Raw genomic sequence first — 20,753 nt, 5'->3', positions numbered from 1 at the left:
GTTTATGTAAATTTGGGGGGGAGGGAGGTAGCTATTTTTTTTTTTCCTTCTGTTCATAAGCATTGCAGGACCTTGCCTACAATGCCTTCCACTGTTTTGGAACTTGCACAGGATAAAAATACTTCTTTTTTCCTTTCCAAGAATGCTGTGTATTGTATCCATTAATAAAAAGACAAGAGTATTTAAAAAAAAAAGGTAACTGAGGTAAATGAGGAAGGGTCTTTTCTAGTTGACTATTAGTGAACACTCAGCAACTTGTTTTGCCCAATCCTGTTAATTTCCAGCAAAAGAAAGAGAGATGAGTTTAGCCATTTAAAGATTTGGATCTTGAGTTCCGTGCTTGGGAGCACAGGTTGCCTCTGTAGCTTGTCCTTTCAGCGTACTCAGCATATGCAGTTAATAGCGTCCCACTTCAGTTCTGAGCTTGCTGCAGAGGGCACTGATGGGCCTCTGGTCTGCTGCCAGCTGGTGGCTGACCTGTTGGTACAAGAAGTCCTTGCCAGGCAGAATGAAGGGACCATGCAGTGAAAGCCAAGGGAGATGCTATCAGGGAAATGAAAAGAGGATCAGTGATGTTGAAGTCTGTGAGGTTTTATTTCCTGTCCCCTGACTCATCCCTGGAGAATAGAAAAAGCAGAATTCTGCTTGTGTATGTTTATAACAATTTGTTCTATTGTCTGCTGCAGTGGTACGGTGTGTGAAGTCTAAATGCATGCCTTAGTGTGTCTTACAAGCTCTAATTTTGTATTTTTTCCCTTTTTTCCCTGTTACATAGGATGTGGCAGCATTAGAGAGCCAGCCTTTACTTGGATTCACAGTCAGTGAAGTAAAAGGTGAAAACTCAGAGTCTAGAGTGTTCCATTTACTGCACAAAAACACTTTATTTTACATATTCAAGGCAGATGATCCCCATTCAGCTCAAAAGTAAGAAACTATTTCAATTTATTTCTGTTACATATTTCTAGAAAATTCAGAACTGATGAATGTTAATATTCACACATATAGCATATATATAAAAGGTCCATATTATATCATAGGTAAATGAAAGTTTTAAATTATTTAAACATAAGGTTCTGGTTTCATTAGGGCATCTGAAATGAAGGAAGCAGACTCTGTTCTGCAAAAGACTGAGTGTAGAAAGAGAAAGTCAAAGATAAAATGAGAAATCTTTCTTTTGCCTCACCATTCCTCTCACGCTGACCTACTCAAGTGAAAATTGAATGTTACATTTGGATAAATCCAGAAAATTAACTGATATGCTTCTTTTTTAATTCCACCTGTTCATATTAGTTAATCAATTTATGGCAGTAAAAAATAAAGCAAACACTAAAACTTGGGGGCCAAGGTTTGAAGTGTGTGAGCTGATGCCCATGAGCACCTAGGCATGCAGTCAGACCAGAGCTTGCATTCAAAGAGCATTTACACAAGCTGTTTCATTTCAAGTCCTGTCTGGACTTGGAGTCACATTTATCAAGCTATGTATTGTGTTGGTTTCATGTAAATAAATAACCTGGAAGCTTGGTCATTAATCAGTGGAAAACATTCATCATATGATCCATAAAGTAAGCTAGAAACAAGCATAGAAGGAATACATGCAAGCTAATTTTCTTACACACCTCTTATCTGACTGGTTTCATTGCCATTTCCCCAAATGAATTTTACATTATTAAATAGATTTGATGCACTTACAAGTCCATTATTAGTACTTAAACATTCAAATGGATGCAGGTTTAGTTTTCTGCAAATAGGAACATTCTAAAAAGAAAGTATCCAATACAACAGGAAATTTTGAACAGCTGAGAATGTGCTCAATGACATTTCTCTACAGAAGAAAATCTGGAAGTCTTTATTTGATTTTTGGGAGTATTTTGTGCAGATGTGCATAAATGCTTCTTTGTTAATTAAGATACTATCCTGTTGTTTCCGCTGTGTCCTCATTTGTACTATATAAAACAAACCAAAAAACCTCCAGGCATTCAATAGGTTTATTTTTCTACTCAGACAATGGCTTCTCTCATCAGAAGAAAGCTTGAAATTGGACATAGTGTATTTTACTGAGGTTAGGAATAAGATTAAGTACTTTGAATTTCAAGCTTTCTCCAAGTATTTAATATCCTTAGGAGATTTATGCTGAACCTTCAGAATAAATGCTGTTTTTTACAGCCTTAAAAGGAAAAACAAAAACATGCCTTTGGCCTGTTTGCATCAGTGGACACTGTTTTCTCCTGACAGGACCAAAGAAATATCTGATCTATTTGTCTAAGTGCAATAATAAATTTTAACAGATGGTTACTTTTCAATGTGGTTTTAAATTCCAGTGCTATGTTCAATTCTTAAGCTATTTATGATTTTTTTCTTTTGTATTCTACTTTATTTGTTTTTAATATATACATGGCAATAGAAAATACTTAAAATATTACTAAAAAGTAAGGTAGATGTTTGAGCTGTGTGTGCAGACATGTGTGAGCATGTCATGATTAATATGTTCGTGCCAAAAGCTTGAATTCAAAGGACATGCACACAGCTACAAAATTAAATCCTCAGGGCAAGGAAGAGCCAGCATCTCTGACTAATGTTTAGATACCCTGTGAATACCAAGGCAGTTTGAATTTCCATGATAAAGATAATTACAGTCTTTGTTTCATTCAGTTCTTCCAAGATTTCCACTCAGGAAAAAAATGCTTATTATGTAGGTGTCTTACCTTTATATACACACAGTTCAGCCCTCACTTAGAAAACAGAATCATTTGTTCTGTAGCATTGGAGTGCTTCAGGAGCATTAATTTTTGCATTCTTGAGAAGCTGAGGATGTTTATTACCCTCCTAACCAAGTAGGAAAAGAAACCATGGCTCTAAGGAGTAAAAGTATCTGAATATTAACTTTGAATTTCCAGTTTGAGAAACCTTGGATCAGCTGTCTGGGACTTCCCCCAGTGCCCTCTAAGCCCTTCCCTGCCTTTCCATGTGCCATGTGACCTCCTCCCTCAGCCCCACCAGTGCTTGGTTTTTACCTGCTGCAGAAGCAGAGAGTGTGGGTAATGCAGATGGCTGCCTCAGCTACAGCAGTGTCCCGATTCCTCCCAGATCATGTTTGCACTGAAAAAGAGAAGGGAGTATTGGGGGTTTTTAAAGATATGCAGAACCTTGGCACAGCCTACTTTTTGAGCATTTGATTTCCCAGCTTCAGCGCTTCTTCATGCCTGTAACTTCAGTATGGGAGAGGTACAGAAAAAAGCTTCTGTCAGATGTCCTTGTACCAGGCACCTTTGTATGGCTGGACTCATTGGATAGACTTTGGTATTTGCACTCACAGACCAACTGGATGTATGATGTTCCTTCTTGTGTGAATCTGCAGCTAGTGACAGCATTGAGATTTATTCTTTTATCAGCTACTTCCTAACAGTGTTTAATTTTCTAACAGGTGGATAGAAGCTTTTCAAGAAGGCACTGTATTATAGCAGTGTCAGCATTGTGTCTGCAAGTTTAAAGGAAAATATCTAAGGATGGTGATAAAACAGACTACAGCAACTGTTCAAAAAAACAGAATCCTGCCATCACAACCTATATAAAATTGTATATTTGTCAGGATTAGGAGTTGTTGCATTTTTAGTGTAAAATAATATTTTTCTAAAGAATTGTATGTATTTCTGTGTTGATACAAAATGTGTTATTTATTAAATTCCAGTGTTTACTTAAATGGGCAGAATTATTTGTGCATTGAAGTCCAAAGTGTCCTCAGAATGGCAGATTGTTGGTCAACAGGTTATGAACTTTATGCTCTATTGAAATAAAAAACCAAACCCATGAACCAGATTTGTTGCAGTTGTACATTTCCTCGTGATTTGTGTATAGGTTCTTGAGTTGCTGATGTTCACTTTGCAATTTGGCAAGAACAGATTGGTATAGGAATTTCACAGATTTGGGATCTTTGTTGACTATGTAAGCTCCTTTATGAGAAGTTGTCTGATATTGATGCTCCTTTCCTTGAATGGCAGTTGAAATCTTGCATACCAGTATATTAAAACAGTACAACAAATTCTGTGTTACAAAAACAAAATACGGTTCAATTATTAAAAAACAGAAAAGGGACAAATATTTTAAAAACCAGTTTGCAATAACAGGGATAAGGCACTAGAGCTGTTACAGTACTACAGATGCCAAAGAGACTAAATTAGTTACCATTCAGCAATTGCAAGATGAATTATCTTTTTATGTTTCCAGTAATAATTCAGAGTAAAACTACATTTTTGATAATGAAATATGAGATATCTTATTTGTTTTAAAACTTCATGTCAAATGAGTTCTGTACACACTATGAAACACTGTATTGTATAAACCATTGTTCAAAGAACAGTAAACAAATATGTGCACCCTCCTCTCTGAAAATTTTAAAACTATTGTATATTTAAATATTATGTTTAAACTGGAATTGCCATACCGAGACAACAGAGCTTTTTTAGTGCAGAAGGCATTGAAAATGCATACCATTCTTTGAAATACCTTTTGTTTACAATATTATTTGTTCTGTTTGACACTTTAAAACAGAATTCAGCTTTAGGTGTTTGGGTTTTGGGTTTTTTTTTTCTTAAAGAAAGTCATTGGTATACCTCATTAGGAAATACTTACTGATGATTCTGGTGCATTTAGTCTATTTAACGTCTAAAAAATGTTAACACTGTAATAGCATAAATGGAACTAGAACTATGAAACCCACATGAAAGAAAGCCATTTTAATGTCAAATGCAATGCATATGTAGTCAGCTAATTTTATTGTATGAAACACTTGTTATAGTCCCCTGAATCAAGCTAGTTGTGGTAACAAAATTAAGAGAAATTAACTTTTAATTAATAGTTTGAATTCTTTGTTAATAGCTATTCTGTGACCTCACAGCAGAAAGAAAAGAGATGGTAGAATAGTTAATATTTATCACAAAAAGGCCAAGAATGAAAATGCAAACCAAAATTCTCTTATTCCCTCAATATACCTCAAGGTCAGGTCCAAGATACTAACAGAGCTCTGAAGAAGCTTAATTTCCAAGAGCTTCTCTGAAGTTAATAGTGGGTTTGGAAGTCAAATTCTTAATATTAACTATATAAGAAATTTCATTGACTTCCAGCATTTCAGTAGAGTACCTTATGAATCAGGAACTTAAGGCTGTAGATCTGACTTCCCTCAGGAATGCCAGAGATTTGTCCAGATAGTGTTGGAAATGCAGTAGGAGTCTGATCAAAGCCTTTATTCTCTTTTATTGTAATACAAATGTGCTAAATGAATACTTTTCTCTTGTTATATATAAAGGGCTTTTACTTAATTTTCAAAAACAACTGCTGACTGAAGCTAAGTAAATTATTACCATGTCTCTTCAGGGAATGAATTCTGACATGATTTTTACTGTATCCAAAACAAGACTGGTATCAATATAACATAGATGTGATGTGTCTCTTCCAGTTTATAGTTTTAAAAGAAAGAGCTTCTTCATATTTTCGTAGGGACTTCACACCAATGAAGATGGCAAGTCATGAAGCAGCAAATGAATCAGAAATTTGGCTAGGAGCAAGCTTATTTAATTTCAGTTTATGCTTTGATATTTTCCCTGTTGCAAAACAGAGCAATAAAAGTCAAAACACACCGAGTAAGGTACCCGAGTTCTGCTTCGTGTGGTGCCAAACTACCTCTGGAGGATTTGGTGCAGAGGGAGAAAATAGTTTAAAGTGTTCTGTGGAAATCAGAGGACTTCCAGAAGTGGTTGATCAATCAAAAAATGTGTGACATAAATAGATTGGAACAGAGCCTTACAAACAGTAGTGTACATATTGCAGTCACATTCTGTGTGAAATAGTCTTTGTAAACGTGTTTGAATATTTCTTTTCCTTACTCCTGCATTAGTGCTTTGCGTCATATGAAGAACCCACAAGATAAGCATTTTCATAACATTTTCAGATGGTTGCTTTTCAAACTTGCTGCATTTCTCCAGTCTACCTCCCAATCTGATTCACTACCATCAAAAGTAAAATATTCACATCTTGATTTGGCTAAACACTAAAACAAGATCAGAAGTTTTTAGGCACCTATTACCTCTTCTTAGAATCTATAGTTTTAAGATTGGTTAGTAGAATGAGACAAGTGGTTAGCATTGTCTCATTCAATGCTAATGAGACAAACATTAGCATTGAATATTAGTTCTAACATTGTTATTCATAGATATATTAAAGCTTCTAGGATCTTGAATTCTCTTGAACTTAAAACTGTGTGCCCAAAGGACTTTAAACAATCTGAACAGCTGTAGAACACATTTTAATAAATATTTTGTGCATGGAAACTCAATTGCTCAACTGTGTTTATCACATCATAATGTGAGATGTCTGGAAAGACATATTCAGTGCATTTGTTTGCTGTAACTGCTGTCCCCTATTTACCATTCAAATAGGATTTTATTTGGAGCAGTCCTAAATCATACTGTCTAAATGGAAGAATAGAATTTTTATTTTGTAACTGAAAACAGTTTAAAGTTGTAAATACTCCTGTGGATATTCATCATTTTTGTATAAATAAATTCACATTATTTGAGTCTGTGTCTTTTCTTTTAATAATTGCAGATTTTATGTATTATATAATTTGTGTATTCAGTGATTTTCAAACAGCAGAATTTGTTGCCATTACCTGCACATCAGTCTTACTTTAAAAATCATTCCAAAGCATTAAGGGGGTTAAGCCAATGTGAAGGTCAGTTAAAGGGTGTTACATTAATCATCTTTTTGCAAAATGTAGTTCTGCTGTGTCAGTCAAAGTATGCCTGAATCCTAGCTTCTGTTGGCCTTGGGTCCTGCACGTGGGTCAGAACAACCCCAGCAGGCTTGGGGCAGGCAAAGTATCTGGAAGAGGAGCCGGGGGTGCTGGTCAACAGCAGCTGAAATTGAGCCAGCTGTGCCAAGAAGGCCAATGGCGTGCTGGCCTGGATCAGCACTGCTGTGGCCAGCAGGACCAGGGCACTGGTGAGGCCACGCTTCAAACACCACGGTCAGTTCTGGGCCCCTCACTGAAAGAAAGACTGAGGAGCTGGAGCTTGTCCAGAGAAGGGCAACAGAGCTGGGGGAGGTCTGGAGCACAAGTCTGATGGGGAGTGGCTGAGGGAGCTGGGGGTGTTTAGTCTGGAGACCTTACTGATCTCTTCAAGCACCTGAAAGGAGGTTGAGGCCAACTGCTCAGCTTCTTCTCTCAAATAACAAGAAACAGGACAAGAGGAAATGGCCCCAAGCTGCAAAAGGGGAGGTTTAGATTAGGTACTAGGAAAAGCTCTTCATCCCAAGGATTGCCAAGTGCTGGCACAGACTGCCCTGGGAAGCAGAGGACTCACCATCCCTGGGGGTATTTAAAAGGTGTGCAGATGTGGCATTTTGGGATATGGTTTAAGTGTTGGTCTTAGCAGTTGCTGGGCTAAAAGTTGGACTCAATTATTATCTTAGAGGTCTTTTCCAACCTAAATGATTCTTTAATTCTATAAGTATTTTAGCAGGAAGGGATGTAAGGAAGGGATTTTTCTGTCAGGTTAGTTATGCTGCTTCCTAATGTATGTTTGAAAGCAGTTTTTTGAAAACTTGGAGTAATAGCAGAAAAGGTTTTGCTTTTCTGTGTGTTGTTGATAAGGATGCATCTCCTGCAATCCTGGCTGACACAGCTACAGAGGCATGCCTTCGAATACAGATCAAGAATGAATTGGGTCACTTGTTAAAAAAAAAAAACCAAAGTATGTTTTACCAGTTACAGTGACATTTCTGCTGTACTGAGGATATCAGAATACTTGGCTTAAATAAGATTTGGTGCAAATTACTTGGCATTGTTAAATTAAACTGTGCTAAACTCCATCATTTAGAAAGTGGATGCGCAGCTCAAGCTAGTTTGGGAAGTGACAAGTACTATAAATTGAGAGTGCTGCAACATTTGACACTTAAAGGAATTGCTTAGCAAGTTAATTTTTCTGACTTAAAAATTCTTCACTGAGTTCATTTGCATTTGGTGTTTGGGAACGTCTTTGATCAAAAAGCAAAATACTATGCTTGCAAATACTGACTGAACTAGTGATCTCAAGCTAGGGTTGATAGATCCAAGTGCAGCTTGTATCCAGGAACTGGGAGTGGGAAGAGTATAGGAACTGACAAGATAAGAGTGCGCATTAATTTATTAATGTTAACACATAAATTTGCTTGTATTCTTTGGGCTTTTTCCTATCGCTGCAGCTCAGATGTTGATGCTTATGTCATTTGATTCAGTAGAAATTGCATTAAATGGTCTAAATGATTGTCAGATCATGAAATTGCACATACAGCCCCGGTGACCTAAATGATCTTAAAGTTGCTGCTGATCTCTGACCACAACTTGACCATCTTCATTGAACAGATGAAAGAGGAAGAAGGAAAAGGCTGTATTTTAAGTATAAATCTCTTACTTAAAATCAAGGTAATTAAAAATAATTAGCAAAAGCTAAGTAAGTAGTTAACACAACTTTGGTCTAAACAGATGTTGAGACCAAGCCAGAGCAGCAGCAAGTTGTTCCTGTGGCACTGCCCCAGCAGGAGCAGGCACTCATTGGCAGTCAGGCCATTGCCTTCCCAAGAGCTGTCCAGGGCACTGTTGACATTTAAGGATGGAACTTGCTTCTGCCACGAAGGCAAAGCACAGCTCCTTCAGGCTCAGCTGGTTGAAGTGCTACAGTGACTGTGCAAGGCACTGCATGTGCCTCCATCATGCTGCATGTTTCAGACCCAATCTGCCAGTCTTGCCTACGGCTCTGCCTCAGCCAAGAGAGCCCACTGAGCTCCCCAAAGCCCAAATGCTGTGCTGTGCACCTGTGATGTTCAATGCTGCTTGGTCCCATTTCTCTGCAGGGAGCTGCAGTGGGGGTTTGGAGACTTGTGCTCTCCACTAAATGGGCAGAACACAAGAACTGTGTTCAGTTTTGGACTCCTCACTCTAAAAAGGAGCATCCAGAGGTGGTCAACAAGGTTCATGAAGGGTCTTGAAAACAAGCTTCATGAGGAAGGCTGGAGGGAGCTGGGTTTGTTTAGTCTCAAGAAGAGGAGGCTTAGGGGGGCCCTCATGGCTCTCTCACAACTACCTATAAGGGCATAGCGAGGCGAGGGACTGGTCTCTTCTACCGTGCCTGTAGTGAGAGAACTAAAGAAGCGGCTTTAAGCGGAGCCAGCAGAGATTTCCAGATTATAAAAAAAAAATCTTTTTTCCGTCAGGGCGATCGGACACTGGAATAGGCTGCCCAGGGACGTCGAAGTCACCGTGCCTGGAGGTGTTTTAAGATGCGTCGGGATGTGGCGGTGGCTGGTGCGGTTAAGGTGTTACAGTGGCGGGACGGCTGGACGGGGCTATCCTAAAGGTCTGTTCGAACCGCGACGCCCGTGTGCCCCCAGGGCCCTGCCCGCACGGCTGTGGGCCCGGCGAGCACAGCGCCCAGGCCCGGCCCGGTCCCGTTAGCGGCTGCTGCCCAGGGCCCCGCCCTCACCGCCGCGCGCCATTGCGCAGGCGCAGAGCCCGCGGCGGGGCGGGGTCGAGCGGCAGCGGAGGCGGGGTCGCGAACTCTGACCCCCGGGAGCCGGAGCCGCACCGCAGCCAAAGAGACCCGCCGGACCGGCCACCGGGCCCGCAGGTGAGAGACAGACCCCGGCAGGTGAGAGGCGCCTCCCGCAGCGGGCGCGGCCCGGCGGCGGGAGCACGGGGAGCGGAGGCGGCCGCGCTGTAACGGTGCGGGCCCGCGCGGCTCCCGGCCGCCACCGCTGCGGAACGTGCAACGGAGCGCGCCCGCCCCGCCCCGGGGCCCGGCCCGGCCCCGGGCGGCCCCGCGCCCCCCGACCTTTCACCTACAGGAACCGCTTGCGTGTCCCGCCGCCCCGCATCCGGGCGGCGCCACCCGCCGCTTCCCGCGGGAGCCGGGCAGAGGAATTGCGGGGGGAGGCGGCGACGGGCGATGGGCGATGCCCCCTCATGCTGGGCCCTGGGCCCGCGCAGCCATTTTGTGCGGAGCGCCGCGGCGGGGGCGGGCACGGCGCTGGCTCCGCGCCCCCGCCCCGTGAACCGGCGAGCAGGGGAGATGCAAGGGCAGCGAGCCGGGGTGGTGGGGAGGGCTGGGAACGGAGGGCCCCGGCGTTGCGCTATAGCTTGGTCTCGACGCTTCTCCTTTTCCCGAGCCCTGCGCCTCAGCATTCCCGGGGGGTGACCCTGAGCTTCCCCGAATCCCCAGCCACTCTCTGCCTGCCGACGGCCCCGCCGGTTCACCCTTCTTGTATATCCCTGGCGGCTCTCTGGGTTTATTTGGGTTAAGGTAGTATGTCCTGAATAACACTCGGTATTATTTTTATTGGGTCAGATGACCCTGTCTCTGTTCCTCCTTATCGCTGGGTAGAGTATTTCTTCGAAGCTGCGGACTTTGTGTAGTCTTAATTTTTTCATTGTTGCCATGTATTGCTTTAAGTATAAGAAGCGCGGCCGCATTCCCCAGGATGCGCTTACATTTGCAGGCTGTGAAGGGAATAGAGGAGATGCCATGTGTTGTGCAGGTGAACTTACGTAAGAGAAGATGGGGAAAAAAGTCTCGATAGTGGTTTCACTGAAAGACGAGTGTGTGGACATGATTTTTGAAAAACCAAGTTACACATTCATTCTTATATGAAATCTCTGATTTGAAACTACTAGTGTCAGCAGAGTGGACTTGGGAAAGCAGGAAGAGCTGCATCCACACTTGTCATGAAAAAATAAGATGGGGAAAAAATGCAAGTAGTTTTCTATAGGACAGCTTCCTGGTTTTGGAATCAGCATTATATAAGTAGAAATAGAAGTATCTGATCAGTGGGAAAACGTCACAATTTCTGTGCCAGTTCAGACAGGGTTAATCTGGTGACGCTAATTTTGTATGGCTTTTTCTGTAAGTTATTTTTCTAAAAATAATTCCATTAATTTTTTCCCCACCCCCTTTAGTCCGAGGTTGGCAACTGTGACATGAGATGTCCAACAGAGCATTTAGCCCCGGGCTTGCTCCTTGCTGTACAACTTTACTCAGGGGCGTTTGTTTGAGTGAAGTCTTAAGGTCTGTAAAATGTTTGCCTGATTCTCTCCATAGCTCAGAGATATTGCTGAAGCTCTCTTATCACAGGGCTAAGTGTTTTCATGTGATGGTGGTCAGCTGTATGTGTGCACGCGTGTGGTAATCAAGGAAGGTAACTGAGGTCACCCACAGGGGTGTGCAGTCCTCCCCTGCTTCTGTGTTTCCTGTGCACTGCTCCAAATGGTTGGGCATCACTTGCTAAGGCTGCTGCATTCTGCAACAAATCAAAATACTTATTACAGAAAGAAGCTCACAGTAGATAAATTAGCTAGCTTAAACTCTTCTCCTCAATTATGATTAATATTTCTGGTTTTCTTACTGGTTGTATTTTCTTGTGAAACGTACTCTTGAAGGGAACAAGTTTCAGAGGAGTTCTGATGTCTTTAAGAATAGTTATATCCCAGGCTAGATGGTGGGATAGGAGGGTTTTTTTTTGTTCGGGGTTTTCATGGTTTTTGGTGCTTTTTTTAAAGCCTGCCTTAATTTTTCAGTTTAAGGTTCTTAGCCAGGGAAGAGAAAGCCCTAAGCAACATGTGTAAGTCTGAAGCTAACACTGTTTTGGGGAAAAGGGGTTGAACTGAATGACCTCCAGAAGTACCTTTCAACATTATTTCATGATTGTATTGTTACTAAAGGTCAGGGGGAGGAGACAGATGTGCAGGGAACCAAAACCAAACAAAACCCCACTTATATTGTAGGATGCAGTTATATAGCTCACCTGTGAAATACAGCTACAGAATGCTTATAGCTCATGTGGTTGTCTAGTAAAACTGACTTTGATCCATAATGTGAAATCTCATATTTACAATAGTAAGATTAGTTTGTTTCCTGTGCTTATACTCAGTTTTCGCTTTAATTTATTTTATGCTTATTATATTATGAAATTAAAGTTTGTGCAGCCAGTGAATTTGCTGGAGTTTCTTTGGAGAGAAGAAAAGCAGTCTCCCTGAAGAAAGTAATTTGTGTCTAATGTTTGGGTCAAAAAAAACTGAAAAAAGCAATACCTCAAGCTTAAATAAGGAGTTTAACTGTATGTAAGGACTAGAACGGTGTCGCATCTTAACTTGTCCATGTTTGTTCTGCTGGTGGACGAAGTGTGGCTCTCAGCTGGCAGGTGCTGCAGCTGGTACAGGGTGTGTGTGTCTGTCCTGCTTCAGCAGCCATCCTGGTTTAAGTACTTTTAATAGTAACCTTTGCTAACCTGAGTTATTTTGGCTGATGGAGATCAGGGAGCCTGTGGTGGGTTTACCATCCCCTGTGAAGCAGCAGTCTGCTGGGGAGGGTTGCCCACAGACTCTGGCTGGCACAGCTCTCTGCTTTTTGTCACACACAGGCTGCAGTGTGCAACCAGCAGTGGCCATCAGGGGAAACTAACCTGTACCTGTGTTACTTTCTGGCAAAGATTTTTTTTTTTTTTTTCCCCGCCTCGGTGTTTCAAGCTGCTTTTAACATTTTAAACTTGTGCCTGTACATTGCTGGGATAAAGTAACCTGCTGCAAAACAGAATCATATCAGTAGAATTTTATGGATAAAACTGCAGAGGTACATTTAATTAAATTCTTACTCTTGTGTATGCAGACCTGTCCATATTTTTACCCTTCAGTCACCAGCTTTTAATTCCAGAGATCACTGCATTACTTTCCAAAATCTTAAATCAGCAAAGGATTTATTTTTTGTAAAACCAAACTCTCTAAAATTCCAGTTCTTTGAGACTGGAAGATGGCTTGTGCTGTCTGAATCCCATGTATCTGATGATGCAGTGCTGCAGATTTTGAAAGGAAATGCATTCCTTCCTGAAGATTATGATCTAAGAACTGCCTTTCTGTATCAATATTTAGATTAATTTTGTTGACTTTGCCAGGCCTTCTCTAAAAGTCTGTTTACATTTGTTTAACTTAAATTACTTTTGTTCAACTTGGTAGTAAGCCAGACTGGGCTAAGCTCAGTATTTGAATGCCTTTGTCAGAAGTTAAAGTGGAAACTTGAAAAATATACACCACAAAAAAAAACTTATGCCAAACCCTCTGCTATTGTCATATGAGCCCTCATGAATGGTTATTTCATTCCAAATAAGTTGAGGTTGCTGTTTATAATTTAGCAGTAACTTTGTGGTGTGAGAACTACCTTATTTAGTGTGGTAATGTGTTTCCTTTGAAGTCTTAGCAGGACAGTGTGTCAACATGATTCTTAATTGGACTTAATATGAAGATTTTTTTCAGAGTGCCTTTCCTATGTTTATAGGAATCAAAAAATCCCAAACTGAACAAAAAAAATTCACAAACACACACCCACACCCACCTAACAAAATCTAACCCTGTGTAGTTGATAATAAAGTTGAATGAAAAAAACAGGGAATCGCAAAATTACTTGGTTGGAAGGGAACATAAAGGTCATTTAGTTCCAAGTGCCCTGCCATGGGCAGGTGTGCCATGCATTACATTAGTTTGCTCAGATCCCCATCAAACCTGGCCTTGAATGTTCCTAGGAAAGGGGCATTCACAGCTTCTCTGGACAACCCGTTCCAGTCCCTCACCACCCTCACAGTAAAGAATTTCTTAATATCTAATCTAACCTGCTCTCTTTCAGTTTGAAGCCATTCCCCCTTGGCCTGTCACTACATGCTCTTGTAAGAAGTCCCTCTTCATCTTTCTTGAAGGCTCCCTTCAGGTACTGGAAGGCTTCAGCTGGGTCACCCTAAGCCTTCTCTTTTCCAAGCTGAACAATTCTAATTCTCTCAGCCTTTCCTCATAGGAGAGGTGTTCCATCCCTCTCATCATCTTGGCAACCTCCTCTGGACTCCCTCCAACAGCTCCATGGTGCTGGGACCCTAGAGCTGGATGCAGCACTGTGGTCTGTGAGACCCCACAGGAGCAGAGCAGAGGAGCAGAATCCCCTCCCTCAACTTGCTGGCCGTGTGTTTTTGGATGCAGCCCCAGGACATGTTTGGTTTCCTGGGCTGCCAGTCTACATTGTTGTGTCCAGCCTCTCATCCAAGAGAACCCTCAAGTACTTGGCAGGGCTGCTCTTGATCAGTTCATCCCCCAGAACATTTTACATGGGTCAATGTCAACAGTGATTTACTGGAAGGATGTGTGAAAAACTCAATTTGTTGTATGAGGGCTTTGCTTCTTTGTTGGGGTTTTTGTTTTGTTTTTCCTTTTAATCTGAAGGAAGTTTCAATGGATATGCAGATGTGCAAGTTTGTAAGGCCCGTATTAGTAGTATTGTTGAAGAGGTTTGCCGATTTCTGTAGAGTATCTTCATGCATCTATCAACCACCTCATCTGTGGCTGTAGTTCAGTGAATTCTCCCAATACTCCAAAGGGTCATCTTGCATAACACCTGAATGGGCAATTTGGCATTATGGATAAGCCGGTGTAACACTGTGGGCTTTTTTCCAAAAAGAAGTGGTCTTCATTCTGGTTCTACTTGCTTTTCCTGTGTTGTAACGATTGTTTGATGCAGGGTGAATAAAGTCAGAAGATGAGTTTGCAGCTATACAACCATGAAGGCAGATGCAGAGTGGTACAAAGCCAGCAGTGGGGCTAACTCTAATGAAATACTGTAATTGTACCATAGGGAATGTATTGCCTCCAAGTGTTATGAAAGAAGGGTTTGCCCTTGCTGTGATGTGTTAAGGTGATCTTTCTGTGACAGCTGGAATGCACCTGGCTGAACCTAATCCAGTGAATGGGGAAGTCTTCAGTCAGATGAGCTTCCTGGTCCTGATTCATAGTGCAGCTTCAGCTTTGGTGCAGGGAATCAGTTTGGGGTTTTTTTCTCATTTTTTCCTTTTGCAGGCTTCTGGTAGAGATGCAGGCTGTGGCTGACAGTAATCAGGGCAGGTTACCTGATTAAATGTCTGTCTCCTTACCTAGCTCTGGCATGAAGTCAGCGCTCCTGTGAGTAAACTCCACTTGCAGACAGCCCTTGCCTTTTCTCCTCCTGTTCCCAGCTGGTTGTGGGACTAGTGAGCTGAGTCACCTCAGCTGTGGCTGATGGGGCAGGTTCTAGAGTTGCCATGATAAAAGAGGCAGAAGCCAAGGCCTAGAAGTGGGATTATCCCTTTAGTGGCCCAAACTGTAAAAATGATTTGTTAGTCAACTGAAAATTTATCCCAGTGATTCTGTTTTCCCAGCACTTGCTTACAAGAAAAGGTAGGGAGAGCACTGATTTTAAATTAATTTCACAGGCATGCCTACAAATGCATCTTTTTCTGTATTGCTCTGTGCATTTTAATTACTCCCTTATGCTTTTGCAAGCATCTCATTTTCCCTTGTTTGCCTGTAGGTCCAGCTGCTTCAGTTTTGTCTTGTTACTTACCCCTTATATATGCCATGTCTAAATCTTGGTCTCATGTGATTTTAAAAAACAGTATCTAACTGGGTGTGAAGGGTCACATAAATATTTCTCAGTTCATTTATAAAGAGAATCTTAGTCCTTTAAATCTCCAACTGTTCTACCTTCTTGAACAGTGTGGTTTATAGAACAATAATCCAAGAACAGCTCGTTTAGCTTGCTGCGTTCATTGAGTTTTTCCTATATGAAGCACTGAACACAGTAGCATCATTTGTTCCACAAATGTGTTTGAATTCCTTGGTTTAGTTCCCTATTTGTAAAACATTACAGAATACTGCTCTAATGTATAAAGAAATCTTGGGGGGTCTTTAACTTAATTTAAGCACTAACTCAGGCACATTTAATCATAGAGGGATCGTTAAGTGCATTCTGTTTCATGTGTAGGAGTTTATTAAACAACTTTGGCACAGGCTCTGCTGAATTGTTAATTAGTATATGATTAGTTTGCTAATGGAAGTGAGGACTAGTTTCCATTTTAAGGTACAGAGTACCTGTAAGCCCAAAGTCATGACCTGAGCTAAAATCCTTAGTTGATTTTGAGGTATATTGAAATCATTCAGTACTGAAGTAGTATGACTACAGAAAGAGATTGTTTCTTCTTCTTTTGCAGTTGGTTTTCTGTTATATTCACTTTTTGAGCTTTCCTAAAAAGTCGTGTTGACCTTCCTGTATTTTACTGTGTATCATGGTTTAACCCAGGCAGCCACTTGCTTGCTCACCCACCAATGGGACTAGGGAGAGAATTGGAAGGGTGAAAGCTGGAAAACTCGTGGGTCGAGGTAAGGACAGTTCAATAGGGAAAGCAGAAGCCACACAGACAAGCAAGGTGAAACAAGGAATAATTCTCTGTATCCATTTGACAGGCAGGTGTTCAGCCATCTCCAGGGCAGGCTGCTGGCTGAGTATCTGATGTGATGGCAGAGCCCTATCATGTGTAATGCCTTCTTGGGGAGACAAATGCTGGCGCTCCATCTCCTTCTTCCTCTTTCCATTTTTATATACTGAGCATGTCATATGGCATAAAATGTACCTTTGGTCACCTGTCCTGCCTGTATCTGCCAGCCATCTCCCATGTACCTCCAACTTCCTCACCAGTGTGGCAGCACAAAAAGCAGAAAAGGTCTTGGCTGCACGTAAGCACTGTGGGAAATAACAAAAACATCTCTGTATTATCAGTCCTGTGTTCATGACAAATCCAAAACACAGCCCCATACCAGCTACTGTGATGAAAGTTAACTTTCCCCCAGCCAAAACCAGCACATTGATAAAAGAACAAAAAGTAAAGTTCACAGTAACTTCTGCAGTCATAACTAGTTAATGTACTTGTACCTCTAAAATATCTAGAACATACCTGTGTAACTTCATTGGTTTAACAGGTTGATTTCATCTAGGAAAGACCCCTGTATTAAGAGACATTCTGTACATAGTAATTAGAAGAATCCTTATTCATTCCATACATAGAGTCAAACTAGTTTAACAGTGCCAGTAGGTAAATTAAATTACTAAAATTTTACAGACATTAGTTTTGTACCAGTAAACTAGTCAGGGTTATGCGGTACTTTTTTCCAAAATAAACTGAAGATCTTAGGAATACACAGAATTTTCTCATGTTGTGTCTTCATGCTGATGTGGTTTGTTCTTACTCATTTAAAGGACCTTACATCAGAATCAAGGCACTTGATAGTGGGCCAGCTATACCAACAGTGTAATATAATAAAATGAGAGATGTTGTCTTTTATATCAAATTGAGCATCAAAACCTAAAGAAATATACTCCCTGGTACTACTTTTAAAGTCCTTAGTCTACAGGGATATAATATTTAAAAATACTATTAATAGGAACCTCCTACTAGGACAATTAAAGTTGTGTAACTTTTGTCCCTGGAGAAGGTTAAGTTAAATGATGATGTCTTTTGGGTATAACTTAACTGTACTAGTGGAGAGGTTAGTGCTTCTGACTACCAACCTTCAAAATTGCTGTCTGCTCTTGTGGGAATGTTTCCTGATGCATTTCAGTTGAAGTAAGCCTGAAATACTTTTAAAATGTAAGTATTTCATAAGTTATTTTGACTAAAACATTGAGAAAACTCTGGCACATAAAAGCTGAGGAAAAAGTAGAGACAAGGGGTTTAATTGGTGCAAGCCAATGAAAGTTGTCCACTGCTATGGTGGCCTACAGAGTGCTTATCTTAAGTAGCAGTGGAACACCATTGGAACGATGGTGCCAGATTCACCACCACCCTGTTTGTACTGATGATAGTGATGCATTTAAAAATAATTCTGAGTCAAGAAGGCTCACTAACTCATTTACTAGGGACATAAACTAACAATATGTAACTTACAAGACAAAAAGATTTTAGTAGCATTTTGAGTCTGAAAAGAAATAAATGCACTTTAATATATTTAAGAGGAAGACTAATGCCTTCCTTCTGTAAAAATGCCTGTTTTTAGATGCTGCTTCTGGTGGATGGGTGGATTGAACTTTTGTAAGGAAAAGAGACAGAGATATAAATCTGTTTATTATTATTTTTGAAATGTTTTTGAAACAGCCTCCTTTTTTATTTAATTATGTGACACGTAATGCTGTCAAACAGTCAAGGAATAAATTTGAGAACAAGTGCAATGATCATCCTTGTAAAGCGGGTCTAATCAGTCTAAGTACAGATGCTGATATTTGTGTTACTCTCTGCCTAGAGCAATAGAAGCAAAATGTTTCTGTACTATGTATATTCTGAGAAGAGGATTTTTCCCTGTTCTCAGAAATAAGAAAATAAACAAAGGCATCATCACAGACTAGGGGAATACAAGGCTGCCAAACTAGAATGTATTGTACATTTGCAGAGGCAGTGGTCTAATCATATTGACAGTCTTAATGTTGTTAATTTGACATAGTTGTAAGCAACATATCTTTTTAAAGGAAAATTTTAGAAAGGTTATGTTTGTTCTGTGTTTTACAGTGTGTCAGATTATAATCGTAGAAAGTTAAAGAAGGAAGTAAGAGTTTAAGCTGTGATGGTGTCAGTGGCTAAATGGCCGTGGGACAAAGCACTTCTTACCACTTCATTTTTCAGAAATTTTATGGTAAAAGTAAAAGCAAGGATCTTAGTCTGATGTGAAAAAGGGAAACCAGTAGAGCAGTTGAGTAGTACTTGTTATAGGTGGCTATAGGCTTGCTGGTTGAAACAGCAGCAGTTGAAGATAATTTTTGCAGGAGTATTCCAAGTGAAATATAAATGAGGCAAAAATTATTTGGGCAGTGTTTGTAAACAGCATAATGCTTGTGTGTTGGCAGGAGCCTTGGCTCTCCTTTCTTTCTTCTAGTCATGATATAACTAATATTACAGTTCTTTAACTGTTGGACATTATAAAACAGATCCTAAAAGTATGTGCAGCTTTTTTATGTTGTGGTCTCCAGTCTTGTAGAATTCCAGGTTTCCTCCTTTCAATGTTTTAGATAACTTTAGAAAGGAAGTAAAAATGTGGTTATCAGTCTTAAATACCTGAATAAAATTTGGTTTATCATGATTTGTTTCATTTATTTTGAAAGGAGAAGAGAATATTCTAAGGAAAAACCTGACAATTAATTGACTCCATCTTCTTCTTTCCTATACTAACAATAAACATTTCTCATATGTGGGCTGGTGTGTCCTTTGAATGTGTGTGGCATGGTTTTGACAAGCGTGGAAAAGAGCATTTCCAAAAGCAAGAAGATTTACATTAGATGAGAACACCTTGAAGATCACTTCGGTTACTGAAGATCAAAACTCAGACTGATGATACTTAGAATTATTAAGGTTGAAAAAAGATGGAATTCAGCTGTTAACCTAGAGCCCCTGTGGTTGCCACTAGGCCTGGTGCTGTACACTTCCAGGGATGGCAATTCTAACACTTCACTGGGCAGTCTGTGCCAATGTCTGACTACTCTTTCAAGGAAGAATTTTTTCCAGGTATCTAATCTAAACCTCCCCTGGTGCAACTTCACTCCTTTCATGTGCTTGTAGAGAGCAGTAAGTTTCTGCTGTGCCTCCATTTCTCCAGGCTGAACAACCAAGTTATGTTCCAGCCTTGTTGTCCTTCTCTGGACTGCCTCCAGCACCTCAGAGTCTTTCTTGCAGTGAGGGGCCCAGAACTGGACATGGTGTTTGAAGCGTGGCCTCCCCAGTGCCTAGTACAGGGGGACAGTCACTGTCCTGGTCCTGCTGGCCACAGCAGTGCTGATCCAGGCCAGCATGCCATTGGCCTTCTTGGCCACCTGGGCACACACTGGCTTGTATTCAGCTGCTGTTGACCAGGCCTCAGCCCATTGATTCAGCCTGCTCAGATCCCTCTGCAGAGCCTTCCTACCTTCCAGCAGGTCAGCACTCCTGCCTAGCTTAGTGTCATCTGCCAACTTAGCAAGGGGGCCCTCAATCCCCTCATCTGGGTCATTGATAAAGATGCTAGGGAGGGCTGATCCCAGTACTGAGCCCTGGGGAGCACCACTGGTGATTGACCACCAGCTGGATGGAGCTCCATTTACTACCACTTTGGGCCCAGCTAGGAAGCTAGTTCTCTACCCAGGGAACCCTGGTCAAGCCATGAGCTGCTAGTTTGTCCAGGAGAATACTGGGGCAGATGGTGTCAGAGGCTTTGTTAAGCTCTGGGTAGGCAACATCCATGGCCTTTCCTTCATCCCCCAAGTAATTTTCTTTGCTGGGAAATGAAGGTTATGAGGTGTTTAGGGAGCATTTCTCAATTTCAGGTAGCTTTGAATTTAGAATATATTTAATATTTCATATTAAAATATGAAATAATTTAGCCACTGAGAGTGTTGGCTGGAGTAACTCAGGAAAATAAGGTTTTAAATAGATGAAAAATGTGCTAAATTTTAAAATTTACATGATAGAAGAAAAACAGCTGAAGCAGTTTTTTTTCTGCTTAATTCCTTGCAGGGATATCTAAAGAGTGATTAAGCATACCTAACGTGAAGTCTAGCACAGATACCCTAGGTAAGCAAAATAAGAACTACAAAACCTTTTACAGCTGTCCCAAAGTTAGCTGAGAATTTGTAGCTAGTTCTCCTTGACCTGTCATGCTCCCCTGTCCCCAGAGGAAGATGAACAGCTTAACACATATCTGCTCCTGAAAGGGGTGACCTTGCTTCTTGCTCATGTGCCTGTGGGCTTGTGTGACTCCAGAGTGACCCGCATCAGCCAGGAGGCTGGGCCAAAAGCAATGGGGACAGTTTCATGCTGCAGTTCAACTGAATTACCTGCTTTATTCCCACCAATAACAATGGTATGGAGGT

The 20,753-nt window shown here is 41.1% G+C and overlaps 2 protein-coding genes across 7 annotated transcripts in view; both read left to right on the top strand.

Annotated features, from left to right (window-relative positions):
- The window catches only part of FGD6 (FYVE, RhoGEF and PH domain containing 6), a 72,341-nt gene extending 65,773 nt beyond the window's left edge, over nt 1-6,568 (top strand). Inside the window, exons 20-21 of the mRNA XM_018910097.3 lie at nt 776-924; nt 3,422-6,568. Coding sequence (XP_018765642.3) covers nt 776-924; nt 3,422-3,458 — 186 coding nt within the window. The 3' untranslated portion in view covers nt 3,459-6,568. The remainder of the gene's footprint in view (nt 1-775; nt 925-3,421) is intronic.
- Nucleotides 6,569-9,554: 2,986 nt separating this feature from the next.
- NR2C1 (nuclear receptor subfamily 2 group C member 1) overlaps nt 9,555-20,753 on the top strand; it is a 47,598-nt gene continuing 36,399 nt past the window's right edge. For 2 of the 6 annotated variants that reach the window (XM_030237932.2, XM_030237926.2), the window contains exon 1: nt 9,556-9,656. The gene's annotated coding sequence lies outside the window, so the exon portion shown is untranslated. Of the gene's footprint in view, nt 9,657-10,183; nt 10,329-11,128; nt 20,455-20,753 lie in introns of those variants that run through there. The other 4 variants (XM_009086657.4, XM_030237931.2, XM_050982330.1 and 1 more) reach the window with 4 other exon arrangements.

The sequence above is a fragment of the Serinus canaria genome, chromosome 1A, assembly GCF_022539315.1.
Source record: "Serinus canaria isolate serCan28SL12 chromosome 1A, serCan2020, whole genome shotgun sequence".
NCBI lineage: Eukaryota > Metazoa > Chordata > Aves > Passeriformes > Fringillidae > Serinus > Serinus canaria.
Note: the sequence above shows the minus strand (reverse complement) of the source record. Positions and strands in the feature narration are given on the sequence as shown.